The 22973-nt window shown below is 44.5% G+C and overlaps 1 protein-coding gene across 1 annotated transcript; it reads right to left on the reverse strand.

Moving 5' to 3' along the window:
- Positions 1-12022: 12022 nt before the first annotated feature.
- Positions 12023-14085, reverse strand: LOC115326583. The gene is made up of 9 exons (XM_040218902.1): positions 14066-14085; positions 13658-13833; positions 13054-13225; positions 12941-12976; positions 12760-12828; positions 12646-12678; positions 12521-12565; positions 12316-12363; positions 12023-12257 (listed from the first exon to the last, which is right to left on the reverse strand). Exons 1-9 carry the CDS (start codon positions 14083-14085, stop codon positions 12023-12025), a joined length of 834 nt encoding a protein of 277 aa, XP_040074836.1.
- Between the last annotated feature and the right edge of the window lie 8888 nt (positions 14086-22973).

A 22973-nucleotide genomic window follows, 5' to 3' on the forward strand; every position in this document is an offset into this window, starting at 1 on the left:
CGTGACTAAAAGCTCTACGCTTGCACCCACGCGCCGCACGTGCTGGCGTCTGCAGTCTAAAGCAACAGCCTAATACAAATGACATCTTGCACGCGCGTTCGTCAACGCTTTATTTTGGATATTTACTTCGAACCTTTTATACGGGGGAAGGCGTGCGGCGCGTGGAACAAGGTTCCCTGCATTCTCCTTGAAGCTTGGGTAATTTCGCAATTTTCGTTTGCGTGACCAAAAACTCGGAGCCGTGTATTCGCGTATCGAGCTCTCAGCTCGCCCTCCCTCGGCGCAAACGGGAAGCGCTCTGATGAGGGTCCCCCGGTTCTCCAGCTCAAAGGACACGGCGAAACTACAGTGTAGCCACTGTAGCGAAACTGCTCGCGATCATGGCTCGCGATCATGGCTAGCGAAATGTCATTTCCGAATGCAAACAACACTCAATGTAGTGTCTGCCGGCATGGGATTGTACCTTGTTAGAAAGTTTTAGTATTGCGTATAAAGCAAACACAAGTGCTGTCCGTTTGCGTTAGAGTTGCCTGCTCCACGCTGCGCATGCGCGTCGTCGCCACGCTCTAATGATCTAATCGAAGAGCGGGATTTCGGGCTCCGCGCACGCGCAGTGCGGGACACGCAACGCTAACATAAAGACACAGCACTTACGTTCGCTCGTATAAGCACCACTAAAACTCACTACTCTTTCACCGGTTTCCAATGCCAACGTAACGTGAGCAGACGTGCAAGAGGGTAGGCGCAGTGTTGCCAACCTCCGCGGTGGGATCTTCCCCAATTTTTATCGGAAGATTCCCTTGATATCCCTCGATTCTCCGAAAAAGTGTTAATTTGCGTCAACATTGAGATAATCGTTATGGAGTAGGTTATGAATAGATTCCTGTAGCTGGCTGGCCATCTAAAGGTTAAATTTGCTTCGTTAAAACCTTTTTAAATAATTAAACTTTACTTTAGCCTTCTGTGCCCGGCCTTTTCCAAATCGCGGTTGCTAGCACTGGAGATTATCTCTGGCCCCAACAATATACAAAGAAGCTTTTTTCTCACTGCACTCGGCGGGAACGAGGAGGAAAAAGGGAAGAAATTTCCTCTAAAGCCCTCTGAAACCAATTAAAAAGCAATCCCTAGATTTTAACAAATTTCCCTTTGCCCCCAAACGATGACGGGAATCCCTAGATCCAAGAAAAAATCCTTAAGGTTGGCAGCACTGGGTAGGCGTTCCTTCAAACTGAAAAAGCTAAGATGAGCGAAATGACAGCGCGTAAAAATGAAAGAATCGAAATCTTTTGAGAATACGGGTAATTAAAAAAGAATACAAAAACCAAATTTCGGTTTGTCTCCTTTTTTTTGGGGGGGGGGGGGGGGGGGGCGGTTTGATTGTTATATGTCGCAACTTTGATACCACCATATGCTGCACCCACAATTAATCTAATTTTTAGGATTGTGCGAATATTAGTATTTTCGAATATGAATAGTTAGCTTCGAATATCGAATCGAATATCAAATAGTCGAAGGCAGGTGCATTTATTCACAGCGTTTTTTTTCCACATGTCGGAACTGCAGTTGATTTTTCTGCAAGACAATTTGTAATCTTCCCTATAACTAGAATTTTCGCTTTCGTGTTTTTATTCTCGTCAACACCAGCGAGACACTGTTGTTAAACAGTGCCTCACTGGCACTGGGAGAATAAAAACAGAAAAACGAAAATTATAGTTGTAGGGAAGGTTACAACTTGTCATGCAGAAAAATCAATTGTTGCACATGGTCAGGTAGGAGCCGCTCCCTTCGAGCGGAAACTACATCTCCAGCCACAGAAAAAAACTCTCTCACTCGGCACTGAAGCAGCAGGTATTACCAGGTATTTGATGCAAAGCCTCGCCAGACTCGGATATCTTAAGCACCCGACAGTTCGCCACTACTCACACGGATCTCTCTCTCTCTCTTTAGCAGTGCCTCCTCCGCATACGCTACAACTTCCCATTGTGAAGCTGAATTCACTTTGCTTTCCATTGCACTTTTGGCTATGTGGTCAAATGATTGCCAAACATTGCTGACGGCTTTGTGCCTTGCACTTTTGACTGTGTTTCAGCTTCCGGCTGGGTTTCTTCGGTAGCATCACATTATTCTAGCTCTTGAGGCCCCAGAGCTTTTAGCCATAATAATGTTTCCTTTTCAGCTTTACAAATAGTGGACTTCAAGCGTGGGTCCAAGAACATAGCAAAGCATGCTTGATGAATGTCTTGATGAATGACTTGATGAATCTTATCAGTTCTGCGGGAAATTCTGATGCCCCAGCACAGTTACCTCAGCATAATGCTAGCTGGTGATATTTGCCAATGGCGTTATGCAAATCTATGCTGCCTGCAATCTATTTATATTGACCAGTATTGCTGTCATCCCCTTTTTTGCTACACGTTTTTTGTGTTCTTTTTTAAGCTTTGGTTTGCCTTTTTAGCGCGCCTACTAATCAGGGCCAGTTCTTTGTAAGCACAACTTTGAGAAGTTTCTCTTTCAGAGTGCGTAGATTACAGAGACTCTGATTCAGGAAGTGACAATAGGGTTGTTCAAAAGGCCTGCACAAATACGGCACCCCATCGTCGATTTATATTTGAACACCGTGTCGAACCAGTCCGTCTCATTAATTGAGAGCGCTCCCGGCGATGGCGAAAAATATCTGACGCTTTCAGATGGCAACTGAAACACTCCCGGCTTTCATTTGTCACCCGAATGGAAGTTTCAATTAATGGTATTTCGCCACCTTCAACTGACATGTTCCGGCTTTTGAGAAATTGCCGCGCGCAGGGCCGAGAAAGCAACGCTTGGTCACGGACTTACAGAAGGTTCTTGTTTATTCTTGCTCCGGATGTAGCTTCTATCATTCTGCTGCTTTCCTGTTCTAGAAAGTGCAAGTTCGCCCCATTAAACGTTCAGTTTACTCAGTTATTCGCCGCCTCATCACTTGTCATTCGTGACAGTATTTTAAAGCCTTAGTAATGCCAGAGACAAATGAAAAACAATCAGGATTAAAAAAAATTAGGTTTATTGATTTAAATCAGATCATCTTTTTTTTAAAGTAAGCTTTTTTTAAAATCAAACTTATTTTTTTTAAGTCAGCATTATATTACTTCTTTCACTTTATACATTAAAATAATACAGGCTCGTTTCTTCATCATCATCATCATCAATGTTTATTCACGTAAAGATGTACAAAGAAATGTCTGATTAGTCATCTGGATCCATAGCCTACATGGCTAGTAATGGATCCATTAAAAAAACATTCACATTTAAAACAATCCTATAGGCATTCACACAATCTATACATAGCTGCACAAATAATATAACTACTAGTACGGAGTTAACAGGGTGAGTTGTACACTTCAGATGAAATAAATCGTTTTAATGAGAGTACAAAATTTGTTGCTAGTTTTATATTACATGAAATGTTATTCCATATCTTCGCACCAATGAACGATATTAAGCGGCGCCCGTAAGCATTGTAAGTTATCGGCAAATTAAGGTTATTATAATGTAGTTGTCGGGTTTCACGTTTTGGAAAATTGAATATAGAAGAGTGATATGGAGTATTCTGGGTTAAAATTCTTTGGACTAAAGTGGCAGTCTTACGGTCGCGAGCTAAGTTGATGGGGAGTATGTTTAATTCACTAAAAAGATGCTTAGCTGATGCATGTATAGGTGCTGCTGCTATTATCCTGATTGCCCTTCTTTGCAGAATGGTAACTCTCGCTAGATATGACGCGTAAGTGAAACCCCATGATTCAACACAATAGGTTAAATGAGTATGAAACACACCGAAATAAATCATGCGTAATGTTTGTTTGCTAAAATATTTCCGTGCTTTCACTAATGAAAAGCATCCGAAGGTTAATTTTTTACATAGCTCGTCAATGTGGGGAGCCCAGTGTAGTGTTGAATCTAGGGTAATTCCTAGGTATTTATAAGTGATAACTTGATCGATGTGTAAACCTCCTAGATGCAGGTTACATGTAGATGATTGTTGTTTCCGATCAGACGCGAAAACAATGAACTTAGTTTTTTTTAATATTTAGCACCAGCTTGTTGCAATTAAACCAAGTTATGGTATTTTTCAAGTCGTTATTTGCTAGTAATTCGGCCTCTTCAAGAGAATGATGTGATACTAGTAAGGCTGTATCATCGGCGTATAAAACTGCTTCGGAATGTCTGAGGCAAGCTGCGTAATCATTGATGAAAAGAGAGAAAAGTATCGGTCCTAACACCGACCCCTGTGGTACCCCAGTCTTCACTATCGCGGTTGTAGATTGATTATGGGAAATTTGTACAAATTGGGTGCGGTTTGTTAAGTAGCTACAAAAAAATTTGCCAGCTGGCCCTCGAAAACTGTAACGCTCAAGTTTTTGTAAAAGAATGTCGTGATTAACAGAATCGAAAGCTTTTTTTATATCGAGAAATATGCCTATAGTAGTTCTATTTTTGTTGAGGGAGGAATTGACTATTTCTGATACGGAGTGTACTGCTGTGCCTGTAGAGAAGTTTTTCCGAAAACCATGTTGATTAGCAACCAAAATGTTGAATTTCTCGACAAAGTTCATTATTCTCGCGGCAATTAGTTTTTCAAATAGTGTATTAATGCAGGACAGAATTGTAATCGGGCGATAATTAGCCAGGTCATTAGGGTCACCACTTTTGTAAATTGGTACTGCTCGCCCAATCCTAAGTTTTTCTGGGTAAATTCCCGATAAAAATGCCTGGTTAAACAGTTTTTGTAGTGGGTAGCACAGGATGTCCATATTGTCTTTCAATAGGTTTACCGAGATTTCGTCGTGGCCCATAGCTTTGTTTGATAACATTTGTCTGGCAACGCCAACAATTTCGGCGGCTGTTATTTCTACTTAAACAAATGTATTAATGCATGGGCTAGGTAGGATAATTTTTGACGTTTCATTTGATACTGCAGCTGAGGATGTACCTATGCTAATGAAAAAGTCATTGAACATTGACACAAGGTGCGCTTGATCACAATTAAGAATGTTCAAATCTGGTAAAATGTTACATTGTTGAGAGGACTTCATTACAAGGTTAATTGTGCGCCATATTTCTTTGGAGCTACCGTTAGCTTTTGCAATACGGCTGCTAAAATATTGCTTTTTACGCTTCCGCATGGTGGATAGCGATAGGTTCCGTGCAACTCTAAACTTTTCCCTGTAATAGTCGTTGTCCTTGTTTTGCTTCATTTTGTTATACCAGTGTTCCTTGTGCCTAATTAACTTCAGTATCTCCTCGTTCATCCAGGGACAAATGGGAGAATAAAGCTGTGCTGCCCGGTGAGATACGAATTTGTGTGCTATACAGCAAGATTTGAACAGTGTTGAAAAGGTATCATATGCATTGTTAGTGTCGGTAAAATTTATCTGAGAAAAGTTTGTCTCCTGAAGGGACCTTTTAGTTGCCTCGTAATTCCACCTTGATACACAATGGCCGACTGTGGGTTCTTTTTGAAGGTTCTTTTCTGCATTGGGAGCGACAATAAAAGTAGGGAAATGATCTGCGACGTTTTCTGTTATAACCCCAGCTTTTACGGAGCTGTCTTCAAAATTGGAGAGTGTATGATCTATTGTTGAACAAGACGTTAGTGTTGCTCTTGTTGGTTCTGTAATATGGTTCTGGAAGCCGTAAGATAGCAGGAGGTTCCGGTATTCTGTACTTGAGGGGTCTGTTATATTTATGTTGAAGTCACCACAGATAATCGCTTTGTTATTTTTGTTCGCAAGACGGTACAACACATCTTCCAGCTTTTCTAGGAATGCCCGAGTGTTTGATTCTGGCGGTCTGTATATTACACCAACAATGACTCCACAATCCAGTTCCGCAAACAGCATGTCATACAGGCCTGTTTTTGTCTCTGTCAAGTTTGGTAATATCTTATATATGGTTTGTGAAGATATGTATAATGCTACGCCACCACCTCTTGAACTAGCCGATCTTGGCAGGGATAAAAATCTATAATTAGGAATGTTCATAAATTCATCTTTTTTAAGCCACGTCTCCAAGATTGCCACAACGTTGTACCGCTCATCCAGCCGCGTCAACAAAGCGACCAGTGGATCATAGTTTTTGTTTAAGCTCCTAACATTACAGTGTAGAAGGCTTATAGCTTCAGAGCTCGTACACGGCATGGTGCACGTCACACCGTTACGCATTTCTAGCTCGGTGTCTTGGTTTTTGAGGCTATGCTATCTTAGCCAGGTCATCTCGAGAAGCGATGTGAATGACATTCGAATTTTCTGCCTTCCTTGCTAGTATTTTTGACTGCGAGACCCACACATATCTCCAGTTTTTTTCTTTCTTTCTAGCAATTGCCATGCCCAGCAAAGCTTTATATTCTGGACAGAGGTGCTCGTTAATATACACCGCATAGGTATCTGAAAACCCGATATCGCTAGCTGAGAGCCTTTTCTTTTTTGCCGCTTGCAAGACTTTATCTCGCACGGCACGTGACGAGAACCTTACAATGATGTTTGTGTTTGTCCTGTCCCTTGTGGGCACACGATGCACCACGTCAATATCTTTGGGTTCGACGCACATTCCAACTTTGTCCCCTATCTTCTGAACAACTTCCATCAGTGATTCGTTCTGGTTTTGCGGAATCCCCTTAATCTCAAGATTGCTGAGCCTGGTGTATTGCTTCAACCCTGTTAATTCTTTCTGCGTGGTCCCTAGCGATTGTGCCAGTTGCTCTTTTTCCAGTTTTAACGCTGCATGCTCCTTTTTAAGTGCATCTAGTTCCACCTTTGTTGTACGAAGCTCTTCAAAAGTTTCGTTCATGTACGTCATACCTTCTTTTACGTCATCAATATCTTTTCTAAGCCCTGCGTTCAGGTCAGTGACGTATTTTAGCAGTTCTTTGATAGTCGACGGAGGTTTGTCACACATTTCGAACAGCGAGCAATCAAGGTCACGAGCGAAAAGAAAACGTGCCCTAACAACTGAAAACATTGCGGACGTGCGTTTAATGAAACTTTACTTAAGCCTTGAAATAAAGTTGGATTGTAAACTGTCCACAGGTTCAGATGGTATTCCCAACTTTATTGTAAAGGATGTGGTGAATGTGTTGCTCCTGTTCTCGAAAAAGTGTTCAACGTACCTATACAAAGTGGTATCTTTCCAGATAAATGCAAAGATTCGGTAGTCGTCCCGATGTTTAAGACAGGTAATTCTTGTGATGTTAGTAATTATCGTCCTGTTTCCCTTTTCAATGAATTTTCAAAGGTGTTTGAGGAGCTGGTGTTTGTATAATTTTTTTAAAGAAAGTTTATTCTTGTACAGAACGGTTTCGTTACAGGCAGATCCGTCGAGACAAATCGGTGCACATTTTGAAATTTTGCTTTGCCAGATATTCAGTGTCGGGATCAAGTAGACACAATATATCTGGATATGTCAAAAGCCTTTGATAAGGTCAGTCATGAGTTGTTATTGCTGAAACTCAGGGACTATGGCCTCAGTCCGGATTACAATACCTGATTTCGGAGTTATCTTCATAAAAGGCACAACTCTGTAAGGGTGTCTGCGTTCTTGCCTCGTCCATTCATTTATATGTCAGGAAGTGCCTCAGGGTTCGAAACTTGGACCTTTGTTGTTCCTTGTTTTTATAAATATTTCGGTGTCGTATATAAAACACTATCAAGTACTTACGTTCGCAGATGACGTGAAGTTGTTTCGGCAGGTCACCTCAATCACTGACAGTACTTAGCTGCAGGACGATCTTCCCTCAGTGGTAGAATGGTGGAGTTCTAACAATCTTTTCTTACCATTTTTTTTACACTTTCTATTTAAATCAGATCGTTTTTATTGAATTCAGATTTGTTTTATTTAAATCAAACTGTTTTTAAAATCAACATTATGTTACTTTTTTTCTTTATATAATAAAACATTACAGACTCCTTTCTGACGTGCCCTAATAACTGAAAGCAGTGCGGAAGTCTGTTTATTGAAACTTTACTTAAGCCTTATAATAAAGCTCGATTAAAAGCTCCTTATACAAACTAGATTACACTTTACTAAAACATAAAGGTGGGCTAGTTGGATAGGCATTTCAGAAATAGATAGAGCGAAGGTCAAGTACACACTGACGGAACAAGCGCTAACTCACAACTCTAGTTTTAATATTCATACAGAAGACGTCTTCTATGTGAATATTAAAACAGCAGTTGTGAGTTAACGCTTGTTACGTCAGTGCATACTTTATCTTCGCGCTATTCATTTCTAAAATACATTACACCTCATGTTGGAATAAGCAAACCTTGTTTTTTTAGAAGTCAAACTTTATTTTTCATAGTGCATCAACAAAATGTGACTAGCTTCTAAGTGTTAATTATGCAAAACTATAAGTAAAATAGTTTTTATCCCACGAAGAGTCAAGAACAAACTAACACAAACACGAACATAAATATACAAAGCAAGAAAAGCCATTTCACTAGCTGGCGACTGAATTATGCTTCGGTGCAGTTTTCATTCAATAGTTTGTAAAAAAAACAGGCTTCCCAGCTTCCTCAAAAAAAAAAAGAAAAGCCAAAGACCAACCCAAAGACAACTTGTGTCCTTGTTGTCTTGTTGTCTTGTTGCCTTGCTGTCTTTTTTTTTTTTTTCCTGGTGTGTTGTGTCTTTGAAAGGGGCATGTTGAGTGTTTGGGTGACCTTGTGGTTGTGAGTATATAAGGATGTGGGACTAAATAAATCTTTTAGCTGCGTTTGAGACGTTCTCTTTTTCACTTGTCTCTGTCCCTTCTACTTTTAAGTTTCTGCTTCTACCCCAGTCTCGGGTTAAGTTCCATCATGATAAATTGTTTGAGAACCTGCTAACCCCTGAACGTAACCTAAATTTGTAAAAAAAAGCATGTTGGACACTCATGCTGCTCAGAGTTGATGCTAACGACGGCTGATTTCGGTCGCCATTATAGCCAGCTCATTAATAACCTCATGAGGTTTGTTGGCTCATATCATATGCTACACCTTCCCCCAAGGATTATAACGGCAGTGGTATATCAGATGTAGACATGGTAGGGATCAATTGAACTTGTTTCGGCCATGAGTGCATAGCACTCTTCTTTATGTCAGTGAAGCGATGGACAGATGTCAACTACATTATTACTGTTGACTGATGTCTGTAATGTTACTGGGCACTATTTGCTCGCATGGCCCAAAAGCTCCAGAAATCATTTGTTTCTTCTGACACAGACCAGGTTATAGGAGCACCCCGTCATACAGATCAAACGTTTCCTTTGTGTTGTTCTCATGATTCTTGTCTGCCTGACAGGTAAGACTTGTGGAAGTGAGGCTTGTGGACGTTATTTGTGGTCTGTAAAGGGTGACACCACAAAGACTCACAATTAATAGGCAATAGGTTAAGAAATTGGTTATTATTTTGCAGGCCTCATCCCAACAGCTGAGGAAAGACAGCAGTCTGCAGCTCGCCCTTCGACCAGCGCTCCCCAAGCTGGTGACCCAGTAGACGAGCAACTGCCGGACGACGACGCTGGAGACCTATCCGACAATGATGAAGCCAACAGAAAGGAGCTGCGGCGTCGGCGCAAGATTTTTAACTATCGCCTCAGTCGTGGCCGGAGAGTAGTAGAGAACGCCTTCGGCATCCTTGCCCAAAAAATGGCGCATCTTGAGAAGACCCTTCCGAGCCAACGAAGAAAATACAGACAAGATTGTTGCGGGATGCGTTGTGCTCCATAACTTCCTTTTAAAGGATTCGGACGTATCTGCCACATCGTACTGCCCTCCCGGCACAGCTGACCATGAAGACTGGGAAGGACGGAGCATCAGTGGCAGTTGGAGGGGCGATACTGACGATGAGAACGCCACACTTCAAGCCCTCCCCAGAACCAGAGCTGGCAGTAATGTAATTACTGTAATGAAATTACAGTAATTTAATTACTTGTTCCAGTAATTAGTAATGTAATTCATTACTCTTTGTAGCAGGTAATTTAGTAATGCAATGAATTACTCCAGCGACGGTAATTGTAAATAAATTACCTAATTACTTTTTCGCACCAGGCATATTTTTTTGTGTCCACAATACACAAGAGCGCTTTTCTTTTTATTTTACTTTTTCTTTTTCCTCTACACCTTTCCAAAAAACGCTCTTTGGCCGCCGCTATGTTGCTGATCACGTCGTATTACACCTGAGACTGCGGTGGAAGAAATCGGAAGAACTTTCAGTAGAAGGAACAGACACAGAGAACGTCTCAAACTCAGCTAACTGGTTTATTTCTCAAACAGCCTTTAAGTACCCACGGAACTTTTTCCCAACCACACTCTACAGATAAACTCCTTTGTTGCAGACATTTCGAACCGGATGGAACACGCGCAAAAGATACAAAACAACCCACACATGAGACGAGGACTTAACAATGGGACACTGCGGATCATCGCAGTGACCTTGGGAGAGATCCGGTTCCATCCGGTTCCATCCGGTTCGAAATGTCTGCAACAAAGAAGTTTATCTGTAGAGTGTGGTTGGGAAAAAGTTCCGTGGGTACTTAAAGGCTGTTTGAGAAATAAACCAGTTAGCTGAGTTTGAGACGTTCTCTGTGTCTGTTCATTCTACTGAAAGTTCTTCCGATTTCTTCCACCGCAGTCTCAGGTGTAATACGACATGATTAGCTACCACCAGCTCGCCTGCACTCTCATCGTCTTTTCACTAATGTTGCTGATGTTAATGCGGCTGGTGCGACTCTCGCGCCCGCTATCTGCTAGACATTTTCTGCCACTCTCTTGAACTGTGAAAACCCGCTCAGCGCGATTCTCTACTTATGTTTTGCGGTTTTGCATTCGACGTTTTATGGCCCCTCTTGAAAGTTTCCGCTTACGTTTTCTGATGCATACTGCGTACCCTCTCTGTCTTATCGTCCACTGTGAGAAATAGGGCTGGTAAGTGCCTTCCATTCGAGCTTTTCTGCTCGACATTCTCGAGAAACGAAGGAGGGGAAGTAGGTCGAACCAAGGCCCCTGGTGGAACGGCCCTCGACGCGATTTTGCGAACAATGACAAGTGTTCTCCCCCTCCCAGAGATAATCCGCGTAGGGTCCTCAGTCATTTCCAAAAATAGTTGTCCGGGTTGGAGTGGGAAACGGATCAGTCGCGTGCGTTCCTCTGTCCATCGGTAAACACGCAAGAGGGAGTTCTAGCTGTGTGCCATGAACTGTGTAAATAATGTAACTAAAGTTATCTGTAAAAGGAACTTATCAATAGCTCCTTTATATTTAAAAGTATTTAAAAGTAATGCAAAAGTAATGTCATTACTTTTAAAAGTAATTTGTAATGGTAATTAATTACTTTCTGGCTGTGGTAATTTGTAATGTAATTTAATTACATTTCAGCAATTTTAAGCAAAGTAATTAGTAATGTAATTTAATTACAAACTATGAGTAATTTGGCCAGCTCTGCCCAGAACTGGCTACAATTCAACCAGGCATGTTCCATTTTCCTCACTGTGTTGCTTTATCCGTGCTAAAGTCAATCTCGGGCTAGTATACGCAGCAAATGTAGGACTTGAGACTCTGTCGACAATTCCCACAAGAAGTACCATCCCTAATAATTAAAAGTGTGCAAATAGTGTTTTCTGTAACCGAATCGAATAGTGATGAAACCGAACCAAATCGAGAAGTTTTATAATTGCAAGTCTATGACATTCTAAACATTATCTCAAAGCCCCACTTCCAGTGCAAACTTTTTATCTTTGATAGCAAAAGCATGCACGCACAGCTAAATCGCAACGGAAGCCACAGAGTGTGTGCTGGAGGCGATGCTTCTACTGCACTCTTAACCTTGCACTGTCTACGGTGTGGCTGTTCTATTTACAAGGAAGCCTACAGGGTGCGGGCAAAGCTCACCCACCACTTTGTGAACGGAGGAGCAGTCCCCTGGCAGGACACCATGGTCATGGGACCTAGTGGAAACTAATGAAAAGAACTGCTGTTACAAGTGATTTATTCGTTCTTAGTTCAGGACTCCGCCTCTTACCTACAGATGGCTTGCATTTGCGCTGAAAAAACAACATTTTCTATTTCGTGCATTGCCTGCAACTGGCTACGCTCATCAAGGGTTCCGAGTCGACCAGCGATTGACATGCTAAAGTGATGAACAACGTCCTGGCAGTTCTCGGCCCTCCTGGTACGCCTCTCTTGAATGCTCTGCAGTAGGCCAACACAGGCACCGATGGCGTCCTGCGTACCAGAGCCGCTCTCTTCTGGCCTGGTATAACAAATTTGTGTGAAACAAGCTCAGAACAAGTACTTTATGAATTGCTTACCTTGACTTGCTGGCAGGTGACTGACGTGCCCGCCGTTGTTCATTTTGCCTGCATTTGTACATACAAGTTTTATTTTCTGCATGTCTTTAGGGCATCAGTGTAGCGTGATCACGTGTGACATTCATTGTAAATTTAAATGATATCCTTGAGGATGAATGCTAATTTTTTTATATCAACAATCAAGCTATGATAGAGGAAACCTTACATTGGGCTGCCGCCTGTCACGCCCGATGCTCTCCGTTCTTCGGGCCTGCAAAGAAGGGGATTTTGATGAAGCTATGTTTTAATATGTGGGGCTTTAATAAAAAAAAAGTGTCATCGTGAACTCACGGCTCGCACTGGTCATCATTTTGCTCATCAGCACTGTAGATAAAGCAAGAATTGCGTCCACCTAGATATATCAATAGCAATCTTCAACACAATACTGGAACAACCGATACCAACCTTCTTTCCTCCAGGTAACCACTGCCATCGTTGGTACCACTGGTGGTTGAGCCACTGCTGGTGCCACTGCTGGTGCCACTGCTGTTTAAGTATCGTCATGGTGAATTGATGTGACAGCAAACAAATGTAGGGTGAACAAGTTACCTATATTTTTAACATTGTTTAATCAACTAAAACCTACCTCATTTCACCATAAAAACCCAAGTTTGTGTGGAGGCTGAAATGACATGCGGGTGATTTAGTGCCTTTGTGTCACAAAGTTCCACATATTTTTAAAGAGGTACGAGTACATACCTTGGAGTGGGCGACGCTGGTTCCATTATTTCCATCATATGGACGTAGTGGGGCCAAGTTATTTTGATAACTTCCCCTGCCCCAGCACCACTCTTCATGCTGTCTGATATTTTATTTTTTTGCTTTTGATATGAGTCCTTGGCATTCTTAAATTTGTTCGCCAAGACACTTCCTGAAAAAAAAAATGAAACCGTGATGCACTAACTTTTGACACCAAAACACATCTATGCATTGTAAGAATTGCGGCTCAAACACTGACGCTGCTTACAAAGTGCTGAATGATGGTTACTGAAGCGCTGGTCTATAAATATGCTCGTTCGGAGGAGGTGCCATCTATGCTCCGTTCGCGTGCCCCGAGGTGTCAACAGCGCTACCGTTGCACGAGCGCTCGTGCACCGGAGACTCCTTCCAAAGTCGCGTGCGCGTTACCAACAGATGCGCGCTTGCGCGATAGCCCTCGGTCAGCTGAGTCTTGGCATAGCACATCACACCGAAATTGGTAGTTTTCCTAACTCGCAGCTGATGAGTGTTTGAGCGCTTTGAAGGACACTAGAATCCGAGCCAAATAACAATATTCGTTCCCGATAACAAAAAAAGTACATGCCTTCGACACCGCCGAGATCCACGCCGAGGTTGCCCCAAAGTTCGTCCTTGTAAGCGTTGTCTTTGTACTTCGGATGCCGTTTGTCGTGAAGGCAAGGGTACTGCTTTATAAGGTCCAATAGGACCTCCGTCTTCACCGCATATTTTTTCTTCTTCGCCGACTCCGCTGCACCGGTGCTTTAATTCGAACGGTCGCCATCTTGGGACTGTGCAGATGCTAGCGTGACGTCAACCAAACGTCACGGCAGCATCGAGTTCCTATTGGCCCACTTTCAGGAACCGCTCCGCGGTCGTCGAAAGCGGTTCTGAAAATTCGGTCTCGGACCGATCCTGAAAACGCGCCCCAACCGCGCCGCCCCAGCCGCTTTTGCGGCTGGAAATGACCACCGCCTCGCGTTTGCGGATCCGCCTCCAGTGTGAACCGGCCATAAGGGTGGCGCCAGCCACTCCTCCCAGGAGGTGATTTCGGGGGGAAGGGGGGGATGAGGGGGGTAAAGGGGGCACGCCCAATATGTGTGACGCGGCCAGGGGTATGTGTCACAACATTGACAATGGGGGTGGCTGGGTCGCAGTGAATGCGTTTGCGCCTGCCGGTTAAGTGCGGCGTCTGCGCGGCTGAAATGGGCGGGAGGAGGGGGCAGCGTTTGTCAGTTCTTACGGTACTCCTGCAACAGTGTGCGGCGGTTGTGTTTATCGAAAGCTCTCTGTGTTTTGGGAGAGTATGGGCTAGACCAGGCCAATGGAGGGTCCGGGAACGGGAACTCGGGTCAGCGGTCGTTTCCCGTCAGTTTCGAGTAAAGGACGAGGAGCAGGAGGGGTAGGGGGGGATTGGGGGGGGGGGGGGGGGGGGGAGGGAGGAAAGGAGTCATTGCCTTTACTTTTAATGTGCGAAGCAAAAAAAAAAAAAAAAAAAAATTGGGGTAATTAAAGTTGAACTTCGATTACTGGTTAGCCGTCAACAATTTTTTTTTTGCTTACCGCTTTGTGTACCACGGTACAGCGGTGCGTGCGTGCGTGCGTGCGTGCGTGCGTGTGTGTCTGTGTCCGCGCAAGGGGGCTTACGCACGTGTGCGTGTGTGTCTGCGTGAGAGCGCGAGTGCGTTTGTATGCACCAGTGTTTCAGAGTTGCCGCTCCGAAATTGCGATCATTCCGGAATCATTCCGCAATTTCGCGACCCCGGAATGGAGGGGGAATGAAATGGGGGGCTCAATTCGTATGCGAGACGTGTCGATCCTCATCTAGGTCCTAAGGGCTGATGCAACACCACTTAAACAGAAGGCCTCCGCATGGCCTCCTCTCCCTCCATGATACATCATCAGAGTCGGATCGGGCTCACTCGGTTATTGGGCCCGAACCCGACCTTCGACGCGCTGATTGGACACGAGCCCCTGCCGAACACTGGCACAGCACTCGTGCCCAATCTCAGGCCTCGATCGATCTGACTCTGATGACGCGTGCGGGGGCCTTCTGTCTATGTGATGTTGGCTGGTGGCGCCATTGTCTGGCGCTGAAGGTGACTGACGTCTTGATTGCTTCAGTGGCTTATCCTCCTTTCAGGATTAAAATGGTGCGCTCTTAGTCAAGCAACTGATATCGGATAGTTGTACATAGACAATCTGGCCCAGCAAGAAAAAGCAAAGCAGTTGTAATCCTACACGATTAGCCTGTAGCTTTTAAGCAGGGCGTCAAACCGAACCCGAACTGAAAACCAGAGCAAAGCTGTTATTTTCAATTGAACCGGAACAAAACTGTAACTGAAATTGGCAATTTGATGTTGTATCTGAACTTGAAAGGAACCGTAATTTCATGTGGCGGTTACCGGCTCATTGGAAGCGGCTTGGCGCAATAAAGTATGAGCCGCGCCTTCTTGCGGTTGGCGGCGCGAAGCCAATTCTATTGGCGACATCGAGGTCAGCGGCTCAGTTTGGACTAAACAAGCGGCAGCGAAGACAGAGAGACGGCTCAATAATATTGAAAGAAATGGGTATATTTCACGTCTATGTGCAGCACGAACTGGCGTCGGCGAGGACGCGTACAACTCCAAACTTTATTTCACCTTACCATGGACCGCAAAGGACGCTACGAGCCACCGGAGCCAATCCCTAGCTCGGAAGGTATCACGTGTCCTTCCGGTTGGGCGGAGCCACACGGGGAGCGCCAAGTCACGAGACAAGCTACGAACTACGGATTGGCTCATGTAGATCGTAGCGTCCATCGCAGTGAAACAGAATATATTTGACTATGCCGAAAGACTAAAGAGCAGTCTAAGTTTGACTTTTAGTAATGCATTCTTTTGAGAAAATACAAAAATATGTGTCAGAGCGCTTTTCTTTACAAATCATGGCGTCGAACACTGCCCTAAAAAAGCCAAATACAGATGTATAATACGTCTTGACGTTACAGACCACTATTTTAGGGCACGTAGTTACGCCTACAGACAATGCTATGAGGCACACAGAATGAATCACCTTGACGAAACAATAAAACTATGCTAATATATGCCAAATAAACAATCAAAACGGACGACAAGAATGAGGCATGGAGTTAGGGAACAAAGAACACCTACTGGAATAGTAACGAACTGCGCATTAGTAACAAATTGCGTTTTTGTCATCTGAATGCTATTACAGCTTGAATAAAAGCCTAAGCACTTTTCAATTGTTCTTTTTGCTTGAATTGATTCTTGTATTGGACATATCGTGCTGTACAACGTATACATGGGCGTCAATTTTTCGCTAACTGAAACATCGCTCGGTAATAAAATAAAAAAGAGAACATTAATTAAATAAAATACACTTTTATAATGTGAATAGAGCTACCTAGTACCCGTTACGAGTAAAGAAACTACTCTGACTTCGATTATTTTCTGACGAAGAGAAAAATATCATGTACGTTTTCCCATAGGAATACACAGGAAGACTGGAAAAGTAGACAGGTTTCTTTCCGCTTCAATTTGCAACCGAAATCCCGTAGACACTAGCGCCAGCTGAGCCTCTAGCGTTTATTGTAATAACTCTATGCTCTGTGGTAGTAGGTTGGATCGCGGATCGTGAGCCCGTCGGTGACACCACAGGCGGCCATTACTTGACACCAGGCAATACACGCAAGTCTATGGGAGAAACACACAAAAGTAGGAATATTGAAGCTTGTACTCTGTGCATGAATGCGAGTGTTTCATAATGTGCTGCGATCATTAAATCGGGCGTTAGGATATAAAATGGATATTTGTCAATCGTTCAAACGCCGATTTCAAAACTCAAACTTACCTGAGCACTCACGGCTGAGCTGGTAAGTTTGTTCGTGTATTCTATGAAACAAAGGAACATATTATCAATAAGACCGTCCCCGGGAAAGCGCAGAAGTTGATGAATGTCGAAAAAGTTCCATGTTGACAGCGGCTTTCCAAGAGTGAGCGAACTCCGCGTAACAAAGCCTTCAAGCTGTCGTCTGCTAAACACAACTCATAGAAACCTCCACCGACTCTGCGGCAAAGTCTAGGTAACCCTCGTCTCTTGAGCTGCACCACATATTTCGCCCAGCGGAGTCACTCTCGACCACAAAACATTTATTTATAAGAACAATGAGGGCTTAAGTTTTAATGTTTTGTGCATAAGCTATAGGACAGGCTTCCCCGAAAAGCAGCCGAAAGTTTCAGTGCCGACAACAGCTTAGAAATGGTGGAAACGGCATTGTTTCTCCTTTTTCCCATAGAGTGCTATGCATCAGCTTGTGTCCAGTAATGGCTGCCGGTGGTGCCGCTCGTCCCCAGCAAGACAGGCCTCGATCCTCGATCCAGCCCACTACAATAGAGATAAGTATGTTGTCAACAACAGGAGCCGTCGGCACGTGTGCGCGAGAACCGCGAACGCATGCCGCAACCGATCCACGTGATGTGGTATCATCGGCGTGTGACGTCACTTAGATAGGCTGTGTGTGGACACGTAGAAGAAGAGAAAGTAGACTCGGAGATGAACGAGATTCGGAAGGTAGGTACCGGTCTCGGTGACGAGCGGGTATCGTCGAAATAAACCGCTTGTTTGTTTAAGAAAACGAAGAACGAAACGTCTGTGTGACTACAGAAAAGCTCAGAAGTGGGATCGAGAGGCCCCGACTTGAGAAGCCGTTCGGATTGAATGCCACAACGTAAGTAGCGCTCTACGAATTTTTGCTTTACCCGAGATCCTCGACGAGAGCTTCGTCCACGTAAATCCCGATGTCGAGAAGACGTAAGCTAACGACAGGAGGACAAGGGCAGGGAACCCCACGAGAGGATGATCCGACGACCACAGATATCCTTCGCAGTGCGGAGGTGCGCGACGGACACTCCGACCACGACGATCGCCAACACGACGATTTGACGACGGAAGCCGGGGACACCGCGACGTTGAACGACCACGGCCTTGCTCCTGAGGGTGCAGCGTCCGGAGTCCTTGACTTTCAAGTGCTCATGCAGGCCGCGATACAAACTGCGGTACGCGAGGCCTTGGAAGGAGCGGCCCAGCTTTTTCAAACGACGCAGTCGCCACGCCACCCACCAACGGAGGCTTCGAGCGCCATGGACGGACGGCTGGCTATGACAAGCGCCCAGTTGGTGCCAGTATATGATCCATCATCGGACACCCAACTTACGGTGGAAGCGTGGCTCAACAAGGTTGACAATTTAGCTGCGGCCTATGAATGGAGTGATCGACAAACGACCTGCTTTGCTCTCACTAAGCTTCACGGCGTCGCAAAAACATGGTATGACGGTTTGACCTCTGTTCAACGAACGTGGCACGAGTGGAAAGTGGAAATGAAAAAAGCCTTTCCGTCGGCATCGAGTTTTCAACACGTCTTCAGGGACATGGAGAAAAGAATGAAAGGGCGCCACGAGACTTTCGGAGGGTACTTTTATGACAAGCTGGCGAAAGCACGACGCTGCAACCTGGATGACGGGACGTGCATTGAGTACCTGATCAGTGGACTAGAAGACGAAGATTTAGTGCGGTCTCTGAGCGTGCGAGATTACGCCACCCCTGACGAGCTGCTTCGGTGCATGAAGCGACTGCATGAACGAGTCGATGTGATCAAACAGACTCGGGCAAAAACCCTCCATCAACCGCCGACTGGTCAGCGTGAAATTCACGGTTTAGACAACAACGAGCCGACGACCAGGGCTCCACGAAAAAGATTCAACGAAACAGGCGAGTCACTTTGTTTTAATTGCTCGACATGCGGACATTTCTCCGCTGTATGCCCGAAACCTCAGCGAAAATCAAGATGCACCAATTGTGGGAAATCTGGTCACGAGACGAAAGACTGCTTTCAAAAAAGAAACTCAACGAACACGAGTGACAAGAAAGCAAATGTTCTAACCCAACAAGGTAACAAGACGTGGGACTGCATGGCGCCAAACGAGAAGTATTTCATGCAGGCAATTCTAAATGACAGGCCAATCAAAGCTTTCGTCGACATGGGAAGCCAGTGCGTAACGTTACGTGAAAGCGAAGCGCAGCTGATGAACGTGACCTACGAATTCGTAGGTCACGTTCATCAGCTGCGCTTGAATCATCGAATGGATGATTCAACGGTTAACCGTTGAATCATCCATTCACAACCAACGGGTTTGGCTCTGGAAAAACGACGCCTTTAGGCAGTTTCCAAGCAACATTGACGGTCGACCAAGCCAAGGCCAATGTCGAGGTGTACGTGGTGCGAGACGCAGTGCAGGTTGTTCCGCTGCTTGTCGGACAGCCTTTTACTGAACAACCGCATGTTACGGTAGTACGTCGCAAGAACACCCTACGTATTTTCGAAGAGCGTGACACGTCTGATGATGAGGATGGGACTTTGTCCAATCTTAATATACCGTTCCTGCCTCCACGACGCGTAAGCCTCTGGGTCAAAGAAGCGGTCGTAATCCCTCCAAGCTACGTCGGGATTATCGCGCTCCGTTTTGGAGAAGGGACACAGAAAACCCACGGAGACATCTTTATTGATAGCAGTATCCACGAATCGCGTGGGCATTACGTCCCGATCTGTGTTTTGAGAAAAGACGAACTGGGAGAACTGTATATCCCCGTAACTAACATATCGGCTACGCCGCTGATCGTCGCTGAAAACGAACAGATCGCTAGAGGAACATGGTGCACGGAAGCAGATGCTTACACCAACCTCGACGCGTACGTAAACTACAGCGAAAGAAAGCCGACAACCTTCATCGGAGCAGAGGACGTAGATGTCAGTCCACCTATTTCTGACTCGCAAAAGAAAGCCCTCGTCACCCCGATTAATGACTACCGCGACTGCTTCGCTACATCCCTATCGGAATCGGGGTGCGCGAAGGCAACAAAGATGAAGCACATCGACGCGCTCAGTAGGGCTCCTGCATCTGGACCTGAAGAAATGGATATCGCCACGGGCGTCAGCGTTTTCGCTACAGAGCTCTATGATGGTGACTGGTTGGTGTTGGCTCAAAAGACCGATCCAACGTTACAAGGAATCAAAGACTACTTACAGTCGAAGCGTATCAAGAACGAGTACGTGCTAGCAACGAGCGAGTTGCGGAAGCTGCGCCCTAAATACCGAATCCCGTATATCGTTGTAGAAAAGGTACCTCCCGATAGGTATAAAGTGAAAGATCTACCGGAGACCCAACGGTCGCAACGTTTCTACGAAGGTGTTGCCGCTGTTGACCAGATGAAGCGCTTCACGGCCAGCGCTGAGATTAGCACCGAGAGCATGCAGCGACGACGGCCTGTCAACGGAAGCGGAGAGCGACACAGATATAGCAGAGGTAGAACCTCAGCAAGAGCTAGCGTGAGTCGGATGATCACTTCGCCGAAACATTCCAAGTTCCAGCGACGAGAAGACCCAGCCGGGGCGACTGGGATGGAGGATGGCCGTGTTGTCAACAACAGGAGCCGTCGGCACGTGTGCGCGAGAACCGCGAACGCATGCCGCAACCGATCCACGTGATGTGGTATCATCGGCGTGTGACGTCACTTAGATAGGCTGTGTGTGGACACGTAGAAGAAGAGAAAGTAGACTCGGAGATGAACGAGATTCGGAAGGTAGGTACCCGTCTCGGTGACGAGCGGGTATCGTCGAAATAAACCGCTTGTTTTTTTAAGAAAACGAAGAACGAAACGTCTGTGTGACCACAAGTAGGAGTTGCGAATAGAGACCCGTTACTGTGGAGAGAGGAGAAAGGACTGTGATATGGAATGGAGAGACGAAAACTGGGAAACGGTTTTTTTCCGGGCAGAAGAGGATTCTGTATAGACCTTTTCACTTTTGTAGTTGCCTCACCGGCGGATAGAGGGCGCTGACGCACTCGTCGCCATTAGGTTGCTTCAATTTAGTTGGTTTCGGTTTCAAGGTGCACGCGGCTATGTTTGTTTTACGTGGTTTTTGTTTAATTTTGTGATACAATTATTTTGCTTGTAGCGCACAATCAATGAAACAGTAGCATTGAGCCACTTTGAGGACTACGAAGTGTTTTTGGCTATAAATTGCGGTTGTTTTTTTTACAAACTCCTTTGATGTATCTTATTGCGGTATCTGAGTAACGTCGGTTGCGAAGCGCCCAACTGATGTACATGGAAAATTAACATCGTCTATGGCCGTACCCGATGACATTAGTTTTTAGAAAAATAAAATAATAAAGAGCCTAACACGTGAATGCAAAGAAGCATATTGACAGCTTGATTAGTAATGTCCTTAATCGGGCAGAACAAATGAACTCGCGAGTTTTCTACTCGCTGTTTGGTTTTCGTGAGCACACAACCTTTAGTGAACTTCACAGATTAAAAGAGTATCGTGTAATGACGCAGATAATTTATATAAACAAGTAGTATAGTCTCGGCCTCTTTTATTTTATTTATTTTTTAATTCAGTATTCGAGCCTATTTTGACAGGCCGAGTAGAAAATTTCTTAAATTATAAACCCTGCTAAAGTACTCATAAGCAGACTTTCGCGATATTGGACCTCGGAAATAAATTATTTTGATATGAACATTTGCTTACTCAAGATCTGAGGTAAGTGACAGGTCCGTCAAATTAAATCTGTCAATTGTCTTCCGCCAAATTTGCCAGGTAAAATTAAAGGGCGCAGGAAGAGAACTACCTCGGAAAGTTTGCATGAATTCTAGCACTAGGCACCACTTCACAAACCTCTGTGAACAAATATTTATTTGTTTGAACAGATTCGCTTTGTAAATTTCGGCGTCGCCAGCCTCCAAAAGTAAACCTCTATTCGCCATCGACAATCCTAGACTCGGGCGATCGTTATGCAGACGGCGTTTTTCCGGAGTCAAATATTGCGGACCCCAGATACCAGTAAAAGTTAAAACAACGTACGCAAAAAAAAAAAAAAAAAAAAAAAAAAGTTGTTATTTTTGCGCATGCGCCGAATCCAAACAGCGTTTTTGATTTGATAATAGAAACGACGTCATTTCTTTGTACACGTTCCAGCCTTTATCACAAAGTTTGGGAAGTCCCAACCTTTGCGATAATATAAATTAAATGGATTGAACTGGTTATTTAAAGATAATCAATAAATCACCTAAATGACTGTCGAAATGAGAACGAGCACGGTACACAATTTCCTAATCTTCATAAGTCAACCGACCAACCAAACGTTATGTCGCAGAAAAAGAAAAAAAAAAAAAAAGGTTGATAACCTCATACACAGGTAGGTGTGAATTATTCCTAGCCTCAGTTAAACGTTCGTTGTCTATCTGCTCCGCGAGTTTCCTCACATAATCAACATAAACAGTTTTCGATGTATTAGTAATACAAAGAACGATACTTTCAGGAAATACAGACAGTCTCCTTGCGCCGACTATTCTTGACGCCTCCCAGTCCTAAATGCGCGATATAAATATACGCGCTTCTTACTGAGAATGTTCCACCACTATTATTAAACAAACCTCAGTTGTCATAAGGATCTTTGAACCCTAGTGACGTCGTCGAGTAGACGTATCGGACTACAGTTTCCGAAGCAAGGCAAGAAAGCGCCGTGAAACGCGGCGAAAAACACGAATACAACTCATCCGCCAAAGCGCGGAGGGGAGAGCGGAGCAATAAGTTGAAGCAACTTAATGGCTGCCGTGTCACGTGATTCCAAGATGGCAGCGCCCATGCGAGGGAGGATGAAAAGGTCTATAGATAGTCCTTGAAGAAACGAAGGGTGCTGCTTATTATGTTCAAGTTTTTAGCCTTGAAATTTGTTTTTTTCCGTGATCTTATCTGACGCTGTAGTTGGGGCGCGATAATGAGATGCAAGGACTTCGCCACGCCCTGCATCTCTTAATTTATCAGCGACTATAGTAGC

Source organism: Ixodes scapularis, unplaced genomic scaffold (assembly GCF_016920785.2).
Source record: "Ixodes scapularis isolate PalLabHiFi unplaced genomic scaffold, ASM1692078v2 PGA_scaffold2__306_contigs__length_199485367, whole genome shotgun sequence".
Classification (NCBI taxonomy): Eukaryota; Metazoa; Arthropoda; class Arachnida; order Ixodida; family Ixodidae; genus Ixodes; species Ixodes scapularis.

Excerpts from the sequence above, each read along its gene's own strand:
- LOC115326583 (XM_040218902.1), bottom strand. The coding sequence starts at position 14,085 with ATGGCCGGTTCACACTGGAG. Across the intron at positions 13,834-14,065 it reads ATGGCCGGTTCACACTGGAG|CACCGGTGCAGCGGAGTCGG; the intron begins GCGGATCCGCAA and ends TTCGAATTAAAG. Across the intron at positions 13,226-13,657 it reads GGATCTCGGCGGTGTCGAAG|GAAGTGTCTTGGCGAACAAA; the intron begins GCATGTACTTTT and ends TTTTTTTTTCAG.